This window comes from Pituophis catenifer, unplaced genomic scaffold, assembly GCF_029215685.1.
Source record: "Pituophis catenifer annectens isolate HBS135680 unplaced genomic scaffold, rPitCat1.0.hap2 SCAF_1, whole genome shotgun sequence".
In the NCBI taxonomy this organism is placed as follows: domain Eukaryota; kingdom Metazoa; phylum Chordata; class Lepidosauria; order Squamata; family Colubridae; genus Pituophis; species Pituophis catenifer.
In genome coordinates this window covers 325,035,656-325,048,442 of record NW_027256881.1, presented here as the reverse complement: position 1 = coordinate 325,048,442, position 12,787 = coordinate 325,035,656, and the positions used below count along the sequence as shown (strand labels likewise).

General features: G+C 34.3%; 1 protein-coding gene across 2 annotated transcripts in view; it reads left to right on the top strand.

The window, feature by feature from the left end:
• The window catches only part of DDHD1 (DDHD domain containing 1), a 42,280-nt gene that overhangs the window by 22,216 nt on the left and 7,277 nt on the right, over positions 1–12,787 (top strand). Inside the window, exons 3-9 of one of the 2 annotated variants that reach the window (XM_070931680.1) lie at positions 2,344–2,445; positions 4,728–4,856; positions 5,701–5,848; positions 6,879–6,985; positions 7,356–7,462; positions 10,866–11,128; positions 11,602–11,677. In XM_070931680.1, coding sequence (XP_070787781.1) covers positions 2,344–2,445; positions 4,728–4,856; positions 5,701–5,848; positions 6,879–6,985; positions 7,356–7,462; positions 10,866–11,128; positions 11,602–11,677 — 932 coding nt within the window. The remainder of the gene's footprint in view (positions 1–2,343; positions 2,446–4,727; positions 4,857–5,700; positions 5,849–6,878; positions 6,986–7,355; positions 7,463–10,865; positions 11,129–11,601; positions 11,678–12,787) is intronic. The other variant, XM_070931681.1, reaches the window with a different exon arrangement.

Below are 12,787 nucleotides of genomic sequence, written 5' to 3'. Positions count from 1 at the left end.
CAAACCTAGGAGCAAACTGGCAACCAGTGCAGGGTGACAGAGTTCTTGTTGGCCTTCTGTCTAAACCAGGGGTCTTCAGACTTGGCAACTTTAAGACTTGTGGACTTCAACTCCCAGCAAAGCTGGCTGAGGAATTCTGGAAGTTGAAGTCCACAAGTCTTAAAGTTGCCAAGTTTGGAGGCCCCTGGTCTAAGCAATTGGAAGCTTGCCTGTTTTGTGAAGGAGTAGATTGCATCTGTTCCCTGATGGTTGTCTGCCTTTTAAATTCTTGCTTTATGATCCTTTAAAAAAAAAATCTATTAGAATATTATTCATAGTAGCTTACAATATTTCATTTGACTCCATAAATCATTTAAATAAATATCATATTGAATTATAACCAGGAAAACCCAGGATACAAAAAAAAAAAGAGAACAAGGATGATAAAAATTAAAAAGGAGCAACAAATTTCTAAAACACTGGGGTGGTGGGGGAAGCAAAACATACAAATATAAATACCCCATTCCACCCCTAGCAAACCTTGGTGAACAAAGATCTTGTGACATAAGGAAGAGAAGTACTATATATTAGATGAAAAATGCAGGATCATTGCTGTCTAGACACTGAGAACAAACACAGAGAAAACATTTTTTTTTAAAAAAAAAAAACTTGTTTCCTCAGTGTATGCTCCTAGATTCTATAATGAGATGGAAAATTAGTCTTCCATACAACCCATGATATTCTACATTTTGTGCAATTCACCCTCCAGTTTCCAATTGCCTCACTAATTTCTTGGCTTTCTTTTCAGACTTTGAACAATGGGAAGTTGGTAAACTACCAGAGATTTTACAGCATGATTGATTGCACAGTTAAATAGCAAGGAAATCAGTATTCAAAGTTAATGATAACATCTTATCCTAGAACTTCTGAGATTCATCACTCTAATTCTTCCCCTTTGTTTCTTCATTAATTATTATTCTGGGCCTAGGGCAGAAACTTCTACAAGGACTTTTATATGCCACCTTCCCTGTTTAAAGGATAATCTTTCACACAGAATTCTCTATGTCATGCCAACTACAGCAAATAGAAAAATATACACAATAATGTATCACCAGTAGGAGTTGATTGGAAGGAGTTGAGATAGAATAAATGCCGTACAATGAGCATTTCTCTCTAAGGAGAGCATTGGATCTGCATTAGTGGTTAAAGTTTCCATTACACTGTATAATTGCCATTTGGAAATTATGAAAATGATTACTGAGCACTCTGATAGGAGGGAGTCACTTGTAAATAGAAATCTTTCTTTTGGTGCTACTAATTGGTTGCAGCTACCATCTTCTCTGATCATTCAGGGGTTTGGACAACATTATCCCATATCTTAATTTATGTTTTCTTAATTAGATCAGTTAGGTCCAGTAATTGCACCACCGCATCAATTCTCAGTAACCTATTTAAGGTTTTGTTTTTGTTTTGGGTTCAAACAGAGACTTCCAAACTGATGCTCAGTTTTTTAAATTGTCACATTTTGTCTTTCAAGTGAGCTTGACTCCCTGTTTGAATGCCAGCTGACCTTGGTGGTGCTTATTGTTCTCCTGTTTCTTAGGTGGGGCACAGCAGCTTCCTCTTCATTCCTAACTTGCCACTTGTGAGATACCTCAGCATTCATTCACCTTGTGATGTCCCTTCCTACACTGAACAGCACTGGCATCTACCTGTGGGGGTAAGGTAAGTCCATCAAACTACAGCACAGTAATCTTCAGGGGTTTCACTTTTTTCAATATTCTCATTGACTAGCTTGGAAGCTTAAAATGAGTATTGAAAGCATCACAGTGGATATGCATTTACCACCACAGGGAAACTCCAGTGCTGTTCAGGAATGGAAGTCTTGTTAATAGATAATGCATGTTGAGAATTTCCTGTCTTTCTTTCAAGAGTTGGAAAGCTACCGGTGGTCTTTTCCCTTGTTCCCTTGTTTTTAGCCATCTCTTTAGGCTGCCTAATATCCTGAGCCTATGTTACAGAGTTGTGCTTTATAATCCCAGTAAAATTGCTGACTGATATATCTCTGAATTCACAGGTGATGGATGAACCCATTCATTTTTACATTGCATATTTGTTGTTTTTTTTTACTCTCTAAACAGAATCTTACTTGTATCAAAGGAGCAAGTAAGGAAAATTGTTATTTTTTATTTACTTATTTAATTGGTTCCCCATTAAATCAGTGTTTTTTCTGTTTTGCTAGCATTTATCCATAGTGTTTTATTCTGTTTTCTGTGTTCATTAGTTTTTAGGATAGTTCCCTATCAAACCCAATTATGAACCTTCTCAAAAGTTCACTTTGAAGCTCGGTCTTTTTACTTTTAGTTGTCAACTATCTACCTACCTTCTCCCTCCATTCTCTGTTCAAATGGAGAGGATATAACGAGAATGCAGAGGCAACAGGGGTTAAACGCAAGTGGTCTGAAGGTACAGTAAATCAAAGATTTGTGTTCTTGTCTTCTCCTTGTATAGGAAGCTTTACACTGTAGCTAGCACTGTAGAGCATTTAGATAACCAAATGCTTTCCCCTCTGCACAATTTTGATATTTCCTGATTCCAAAACAAAACAAAAAATGAGACATTGTGGATCTTAATGAGACCATCTGTGCTTTGCTTCTTACAAAGAAAATTAGAAGCTGCCAGTGCTCTGACGAAGTATACTAACAATTAATTAAAATTCTAAAATATATTGTACATTATTTACTTAACATAAAAATTGGCCAGGGAATACCCTCCACTTTCAAAAAAAAAAAAGAGGTGGGGGAGGGGGGTCAAGGTTTTTATAAATCCTGTCCGGATAATGATTTGTTTAATAATTGTTTAATGAAAATCAATATGGATCATAATTAAATGCCTGTTCAGCTATAAAAGTAATTGGATACTTTTAATAAAATTGCTTTGATTAAACCTGACAAACCTAATTATTTTACAAAATGTTGAAGTGGATTAATGAAAGAGATTTAAAAAATGAAGAGGAAGAGAAATGGATATTGGGCCAAATGTTTTGCCCCTAGGTATCACAGAAATGAGTTCATTGCTCTTCTTTGCTCATTTGCATCTTAGTTAGACTTGTCATAAGAGTTTTTGTCAACACTGTCACTGAATAAAAACAATGCACTCATTCTCAGAAAGGAAGAAAATTTGTAAAGCATGAGGAAAATAGTAAAGTAATATTTTTCCTATATTTTCACCATGGACTTATAAGAAAATAATTACTATTTAAACAACCATAAATTTTGTCAGTCTTCATGCTTATTACAGATCCAGTAAAATAACATTGGGAAGTCATGACTTTTTGGGCTTGTTCTAACGGTGGGCATTCTTGCATACTTTCCTTGGCAGCTTTCTGATTTTTTACACCTGTTTTAACAATAAAAAAAAAAATCAGAGCTGTGCTCAACATGCATATTTGGCCTCAGAAATAATTTCTGAAAATCCATTTCAAGGTGTGGACTTAATCATCTTATTGTTGATCAGCAACATTTATATATATTTGCATCTATATGTATATATCCTGCATTTATTTGTACAACTCAGGGTAAGAGTTGATGAGTTAATGACCTGTAGGGTAATTCCACACCTCTGAGGAAAGAAACCCTTGGTTGATCTTAGTGAAATTAGAATGTTTAACTCATGACATTTAATCTCTTAAGATTTTTAAGGTAAAATCTTAAAGATTTTTTACTCTGTAGGCTAAATGTACTTAAGGAAGAAGTGCATTTTTTAAAAAAGATCCAATAGCAATTAGATGTAGAAGTTAGAAATTGCTAACATCAGCAAAATGCTATTCCACTTCTTATATTTTCCTCCCAAATCTTCTACTCTTTAGAAAGAATAAAAAATGAAACAGGTGGGATTCAGCTTGCTTTTTTATGTAACATTTAATTTACCACACCATAATGTATTATTTTACATTTATCATTGAGCAACATATATGTGACAATGGCTAAAATATATGTACCTTTTCAAGCACAATTTTCTTTTGTTCCAAAAATCATTCATGTGAATAACTTGTCTCTTCAACAGATGTGTCATCTTGTTTGTCTTTGTTCTATCATGGGAATCTTTAGTAGTGCATAAATATTTTAAACTCCTAGATGATGGCATAAGACTTTTGAGAACTGCAGGCAGCTAACACTTATTTAGGGAACAGCAGAAGGACCAAATATTGGACCAGGCATTCCCTATTTTAAATAATAAATGCAGGGTTAAGTGCGGAATATTTTTATGTGAACTGAATAATCTCATCTTCAACTATATCCAGGAAGTGTACACACTCTTCATTTACCTGTTCAGATGAAAATTACATAACTGGAAGTGCACTGTGCTAACTCATAACAAGTTATTAAAATCAAAATAAGCATAGTAAAGTTACAATACTTAAACAAAAGCAGTGAAATAAGTGATGAAAATGGAGTAGAGTTTATAGGGCCAAGAATTCTTTAACTATGATTAACAAAAAAATTTCCATATGTTTTTGAGCTTTATTTTTAAAAAATGAATCAATCTTGCCTTTTTAAAATATTACTGGCTACAAATGTGTTTTCATTATTCACAATTTGATATTTGGGTAACATGCTAATATGTAATATCGATACCCTTGTTTTTGTGCTTCCCTCTCCCTGTTTTTTGCTATGTCTAGTTCTGGAAGAGATGGGGTTCCTGTTTTATTTTTTTTAATTAAAAACCTCTTTTTTATGTTCATACAGCTGTTCATAGTTTGAAGCTGAGTCGCAACCATGTAGATTGGCACAGTGTCGATGAGGTATATCTGTATAGTGATGCAACAACTTCAAAAATTGCAAGAACAGTCTCTCAGAAGCTAGGTTTTTCTAAAGGTAAAACTAATTGGAGTTTTGTGTGCATTATCAAAATATACTTGCTGAATATATTGTATGTTTCTGTGAAAAATGTGAAAATGATCTGTTTTATTTTTCTGAAATGTACTTAATAATGATCTGTGCTACTCAGAAAGGAACTATAAAATTAGCGCTCTAACCTACTAACCTAAAATGATACAATAGGGTGTGGGGTTTTTTGACAAACTTACCAAATGTTTATGATAAAGGGATCGTTTTCAACCATAACATAGCTGACCTCCCCAAGATATTTTGGCTACCTCAAATCTAAGATAAAGAAACATACAGTATTTTGATATATATAATATTATTCAATCAAAGCAACTGTATTTCTTTTCTTTTGTAATCCAAAGACTTGCATGATTTTTCCCTTCATTTTATCTTCACAGAACTCTTAAGTAGAATAGGCAGAAATAAAACAACTGGCATAAAGTTATCTAGTCAGTTTATGGTTTAAACTTGGATTTCCTCAATCTTAATAAAACAATTAGCTTAGTATTTCATTACATACAGATTTCTGATGTGCGTTATACATATAAACATTAGTTTTTCATTACCTACAAATATTTGCTATTGTAGTAACATTGCAGGGTTAAAATAAATCTTGCTATTAAGTCTATTCAAAGTATAAGCCGTTCTTCCTGCAGTACACATATAGATCTTGTGTAAATATGTTTTTCAGTATGCATTATAATGTATTTAAAGCAAATGAGGAGAAAAAAGTTTGAAGAAACTTTTTTGCTTGGGCACTTAATAGATAGTTGTGCACAAAGTAATCGCTTTTTCCAGGTAGAAATTAAGTGATGCCAATTTTATTCTGCAGCTTCAAGTAGTGGGACCAGACTTCATAGAGGCTATGTTGAGGAAGCTACATTAGAAGACAAACCTTCTCCAACAACTCACATTGTGTTTGTTGTGCATGGCATTGGACAGAAAATAGAGCAAGGAAGGATTATAAGGAATACTGCCATGTAAGTGCTTCATTTCTTTTTTACAACCTGTATTTTTATTTTAGATCAGTAGATGGAAGAATGCTACAAAATATAAATAAGTTAATTTTGTTTAAATATACTTAAGAACTGTTGTTGATAAAAATAGGATCGCTAACATGATGGCACAAGAAGAAGATATGCTTTTTAATTAGGCTACAAAATCTGCTTTTGTACTGATTTAAATTGCACTGTCTTACAGTTTATATTAGAAGTTTTTACAGTACTGATTGTTTTCATTTATCAGATAAACATGTTGGAGGTTTTACATGGTATTTAGAAAGTTGCCCAGTGTTTTGCTCTGATCTAGACTTTTGAATAGTACAGAAATCATTCTTCTCAGAAGTGAAATTAAATCAGACTTTGATAAGAGATTGGAGGTGAGGGAAGAGGGAAGGGAAGGAAAGGAAGGATCTCTTGCTCCTACAACATTTTTGCCCACCCATAGTTATTCTGTTTATCTGTTTAGGTAAAAACAGAAATGTCACTGGAACAATTTTTAATATGAGGATTAAAAATAATGGCATGAAAATAAGAAAAAGCAAACAATAATAAATACAAGTCACCAGAGAATGAAAAAAAATCATAATTGAACACCAAAATGCACTATCATAGAACAAATTAACTCACTTTATCCCAGGACCTGCTGAAAAAGCCAGATTTTTACAGATTTGCAAAAGAACAACAGACTTAAGGCAACGCAGATCTTGGGAAGATTGCTATTCCACAGGAGAGGTGCAGCTATAAAGAAGGTGCATCTCTTGGGGTCCTGCAAGATGACAGAGCTTTACAGCTGGGACCTGGAGCATGTCGACTTTACCAGAACTTTCTGGTCAAGCAGAAACAATAGGAGAAAGGTAGTTCTTAAGATAACCAGATCCCAAGACTATCCTTTGTTGGATAGCTTTGGGCAAGATCATTTCCTACAAACGTCTGCTTCGCAGATTATTGTTATTTATGAGAAGTACCCTTATTTTTCAGTCTAACATTTGTTGTTTTTTTAATGTTCTAGGATGCGGGAAACTGCAAGGAAAATTGAAGACAAATATTTTAGCAACCTTGCAACACATGTTGAATTTTTGCCAGTAGAATGGCGATCTAAACTTACACTTGATGGAGGTATTTCTTTCTTTTTAAAAAAACCTGATGACATTGGTAATACTTGGAAAGTGGCATTTTTTATATTTTCTTTAGCACTGAGTTTCACTTGTTCAGTTATCTATCAAAAAAAACATCCATATTGTAAATGTTTCTGGATACTACCTGCTCATTTTAATTTAAGCTTGTTAGGTCTGTTGGCTCTAAATTTAATCCCAAACATCCTTCAACTGCCTAAACTGATATAGAAGGAAAACATTGGTAGTGATGAACAAGCACATTATCACAGCACTTGAGCAATTTCCATAGTTATGGATTTAGATGTTTTGAATTGTTGATTTTGAACCATTCAAGATTTTATCACACCTTGATCTCCTTTTTTTCATTTTAGACACTGTTGACTCTATTACTCCAGATAAAGTTCGTGGACTAAGGGATTTGCTTAACAGCAGTGCAATGGACATAATGTATTACACAAGTCCCCTTTATAGAGATGAGGTATGTGTATTGTTAAGTGTTTTTTCTTTTTTCAAGTGTGGACAAAAAATGGCCCAGCAGCTTTTCAGTTAAGCATACTTCAGTTTCTCTGTTATCTTAAAGAAGAGTGTGAAATTCTATTGTATAGGAAGTGTGAAGTTCCATTTTATAGAAACAAAATAATGAACTGCTTGTCCTCTATTTTTGTGTATGGTAATAACCAGGCACAATCCTCTTATTATACCCTTCTGTTAATAAAAGGGCATATGTGCTATACGTCATAGTTTTTAAGTTTTTATTTTGAATGTGGGTGAACTAAATGACCACTGATGGTAAAAGCAGTAGTGAGAGAAATTCAAATAAAATGTCAGGAAAGGTTGTCTTTCAATCAGATTGGCATGATTGTATCATTTAAAATAGTAAAGATTGTACAGATGATAGGGAATAATTGCACAAATGGTATGTACATGCTGTATAAATTAGATTAAATAAATAAATAAAAATGATGTCTTGGATTGAACCATTCTGTGGAATTTTCTAATCAAGAATGAAAGGTTAAGGTTTAGAACTGACCTCATAGTTTTTCTAATTTGGTTCTTAACCTCATGATAACCAGGCTTCAGGTTAATAGAAGGACTCTAAAAGGGGAATCCTTAGTGCCAAACAAGAAAGAGAAGAGAGGTTGTCTAGAAAAGAAGCTATTGCATAGGGCACCTCCACAATCATCACTTATTTATTGGAGCCCTGATATTTCCTGCATGTGAGGGCTCTGCAGTTGGAAGTCCTACAGTCAAATCACACACTGAGTGATAGGGTAAGGTCAGTATCTTTTTCAGACATTGTGTGCCGAAAGATACAATTACAGCATCAATTGGGATGTCGGAAATAATTTGATGCCCGTGAATTGCTAAAACCTAACCTTGCAAGTATCAGCTCATAGTCCCTCATTTATCAGCCAAGAGGCAAGAGAGAAGTATAGTAAGTTATGTTGTGATAGTAGGATATAATAATAGTTAACTATGTCAACCTCCTCTTTGAATCTTTACAGTCCAGCTGTGTGTGACAGCAATTGAGTAGCCCAATACAGATTTGATTCAGAGCATATGTAATTTGTGGGGTGGATCCATTAAATAAATCTCCTCATTTTCTTCTGTCAGCACTGGGGGAATGTGCAATTAATCATGGTTATTGGTGGTAAATTTTTAAAGTCCATTCTTATAATGTGATGGCTACATGGGTTATCAAATATATAACTGTCTATGACTAAGTCAACATGTTTTATTTGCAGTGACCTTGTGAGCTAGATGAGGCTGAAAATTTGTTTGCCTTATTATTCCAAGATTAGAAGTGGCATGAAATATTGTTTAAACAAAAAGCATTAGTGGAAATGTTTCTTGCCTTCACACTGCTTTAAGGTTACTTGCCTGGCTACTGTTTGAACAAAAAGCTAAATATGTTGGGCTTTGTAGCCAGATTCAGCAGGATTTTTGTATGCTTTGATGACTGAATACAGAATTAAACCCAACTTTAGTTATCCTCTACAGCTTCTGTAATTATCCAACTTTACATAAAAATACAGTTTTAATACAAAAATAATTCCATTATTTTTCTAATATAATTCTCGATGATAATTTTCTAACACTTTCAGTATAAACGCAGTAGTTCCTTTGATGTTTGGGTGTGTTGAATTGCTTACTTAATTAGTAGGCATAGACTAAGAAATGGACTAAGGAGCAGTTTGCAAATAATGAGATCACAGGATTTATCCTACAAAGAATCAATTGTTAGCTGCAGCAAAGAGCTGCAATACAGAAGAGGAGACATTTCTACGAGGAGAAAAATCCCCCCTCAATATTTCTGCATGAGAATATGTTATTCCCTTCGGTTCCAAATGAAATTAATTATGCATTGGATGAGAGGGTAACAATCTCTTTAAGAGATTTTCCTAAAGAATTCAAAAATTATAAAGGTTTTAGAAGGTCATCCAGCAACTGGGATGAGAAATTTGATTGTAGGAGTCAGAGAGAAATGTGCTTTGTAAGCTACATAAAGGGGAAAAAAATCAGTCAGATATTATAGTGCCAGTAGACATTTTAAAATTTAAAAAGAGGAAACTATTTTTGAAGAATAAGCAAACAATGGAATCTAGGATCCAGAATATTCTTCCCCTGACAAATGGAGTATGATAAATAGAATAAATATTCATACAGCGAAGAGGTGTACAATTTTTGGTGGTCAAGAACTTGCTATGAAAAAGGAAAAAGGTCTTTAAATGGTACAATAGAGTGAGAAAGCAAAAACTGTGCCACACATCTGAAGTTTATTTAGTTAGAGTCAGGCTAACATTGTAATAAGAAATTTCCATAGCAGGGACAGGGACGAATGCAGGTATCTAAACTATTAGATTCCTCTCATATACCAAGTAGATACTTCAATATCGACTTCTAACAAATTAGGTATACTACTGTATACTACAAAAAGTCACTACTATATTTTTCTCATTTTACAATTTTCCCCTTTTTTCATAACCAGGCCATTTGTTTTATCTCATATCACAAATCATATTTCAGGTCCCCCTCCCCAATGCTTGGAACTTATGCATTAAATAACTACTGTCTTTTCAAATGGACTGCACCACTCAAGAGAAACAAATCATAAATATGACTGATAAAAAGAACTGATTGTTCTGACCTTTTGAGATGGGGCTTATTTATTTATTTATGAACTGTTTATCCCATCTATATTCAATGTTCAATGTTGCTACCTTCTATGTTCCCAACAACAATCCTGTGAGGTGTGTTGGAATAAGGAGTATCTGGCCCAAAGTCACTTAGCCAGCTTTCATTCCTAAGAGAGGACTAAAATGGCATCCCAATTTCTAGCCCAATCCTTTAACTGCTGCCTGAGATATTCCTTTCCATATTTGTGCTGCTTGATCTGATTGCATCAAAGTAGAAAACCTTAATGATATTTCGTGCCTCCAAGCAGATGTTCCACAATATTTATTTGAATCCTCTTGTTGCAAATTACTTCGTTTCAATCTGCTCTAATTTGTTAATCATCTAGATACCGGTAGCCTCTGTACATTATCTTCTACCTGGAGACAGGTTGCTTGTGGTTAATATATATTTTTAAATAGTTGGCATTTTAAGGGGTTAAGCTGCAAGCATGATAATTAAAGTAGGAATCTTTCGTTTACTTCATTTACTCTTCGTTTACTTAAATGATACATTTAAAAGCTACTATTCCATTAAATGTGGAGGCCAGAAGTGGTTGCTCTTCATTGGTTTTTCTGTCCATTTCGATTGGCCATAAAATTTGCACTTAAATATAAGGAATGCAGAAGCTAACAATATGCAGAATAGTTTTTAAATGATTTTTTCACCCCTCTCTCTGTGTTTCTTTTCCTGACATTTTAACACAGCTGGTAAAAGGCCTTCAGCAAGAGATGAATCGTTTGTACACACTTTTCTGTTCCCGGAATCCAGAATTTACAGAAAAAGATGGAAAAGTGTCTATTGTATCACATTCCTTAGGGTGTGTGATTACGTATGATATCATGACAGGATGGAATCCAGTCAGGCTCTATGAACAGCTACTTGAGAAGGAATATGATGTTCTCGAGCACTCTTGGATGACCTATGAGGAGCAGCGTTTGCTAGAGGAGTTTTACTTAACCAAGAAACAGTAAGAAAATATCCTTGAATTACTAAGGAGATCCCTAGTATGAAGAAAATGCACAAGTAGATTCAGCACCATTTTGAGAAAACAGGATAGGTTTGATTTGATACATAGGCAGATCTTAGTTCAGCTGTGCCTTGGTAAAATAAATATTGAAGGCAATTTCTATCCATGATTTTTTTTTTTTTTTAGACTTCACTGGTAGAGGGAATGTAATGATGCATGCAGCACTTAGTGGGCTTCAATCTACATAAAGATCTTTTAGGAAGGTCAGGGACATTTCTTAATGATCATTCAGTTCTTCACTAGGGGATGGGCCAGATGGACCATGGGGAAAAGGATGATTTTTTTTTTCTCTCCACTGTTTTCCTAAATAAAATATCTTCTTTTCCACTGTTGCCATATATATGGAAAATAACAGATTTAAATAGAATGGACTGGGATTAAAAGTGTTCATGCCAGTGTTAATTTTCTCCTAGGCTGAGGGAGATAGAAGATAGATTGCATGGACTAAAGACATCAACTGTAGCCAAAACACCTGCCTTAAAATTCAAGGTATGAATAGATAAGGAATGTCTTTTCTTTCTGATAGGTCACTTTTAACAAACTGGTCAACTCTTTTTTTTTTTTTACCAATTCTACTTTCAACTTAGATAAATCTACAAATACGTTTTCTATATACAAAACTTCTTAATTCAAATATTACCAGGAAATGGATTATTTTCAAACAGAAAAAGTACTGTTGTCCTTATTACATAACAGAGGATAGGAGGAAATAATCAAGACGTGAAGGATGTGGTACCTGTTGACCTGGTTCAGGCTATCAAACATCATTTAGTTGGTTTTGGCTGTACATCATGAATTGTTTTCAGTATGTGCACTCCCAATGAGAAGAAGTTGTGCAAATTTGGATACTATTTTTGCCTCAAGAGTTTTCTGTCTCTGCAACATTAAAAGATACATCACCAAAAATAGTGTGAATTTACCTTTTTCTCTCCAGTTTTGTTACCCCTTGTCATCTCAATCCAGCTAGCAGTTCATATGTTTTTTTAAAAATCATTTTTAAAAAATGCAGTTTATACAAAGGAATATGAGCATAATAGGAAGCTGGCATCTATTACTGTCAACCAATCAGTATATCTGCAAGTTGTGATCAGATTGTTTTGAAGAAGTCACATCTCTGATATTGAACACAGCTTAATAACTGTAGCTTAATTTTATGAGAAATTACTGTACAATAATTATATTTGGTATTGGACTTTTTTAAAGATCTTCCATCACTATATCCTGGCATATAGGATTCTCTAGGATGTTGGATATTAAACATTTTAAAACATATTTGTTGTTCATCTTCTGGCAGCCTTGCATGGAACCCACACAGGAAACACACCCAGATGAGCCATAGTTCTACTTTATTGTAAGGTTACAACAACAGAATCTTGCAAGTCTGAAAGTACATTTCTCCCCTGTTGCCTTTAGAGCCCAAGAAATTAGGGAGAGTCCCTTCTGGGATATTTGCCACACCCACATTCCTGCTGCAGATTAAGCTGCCTCTTATTTGTTTATTTATTCAGTTTCTATAGCCACTCCTCTCAGACAAGTGACTCTGGACTGTAAACAATCATAAGAGCAGTTAGAACCAAGTGCAAACACAACACATAAATG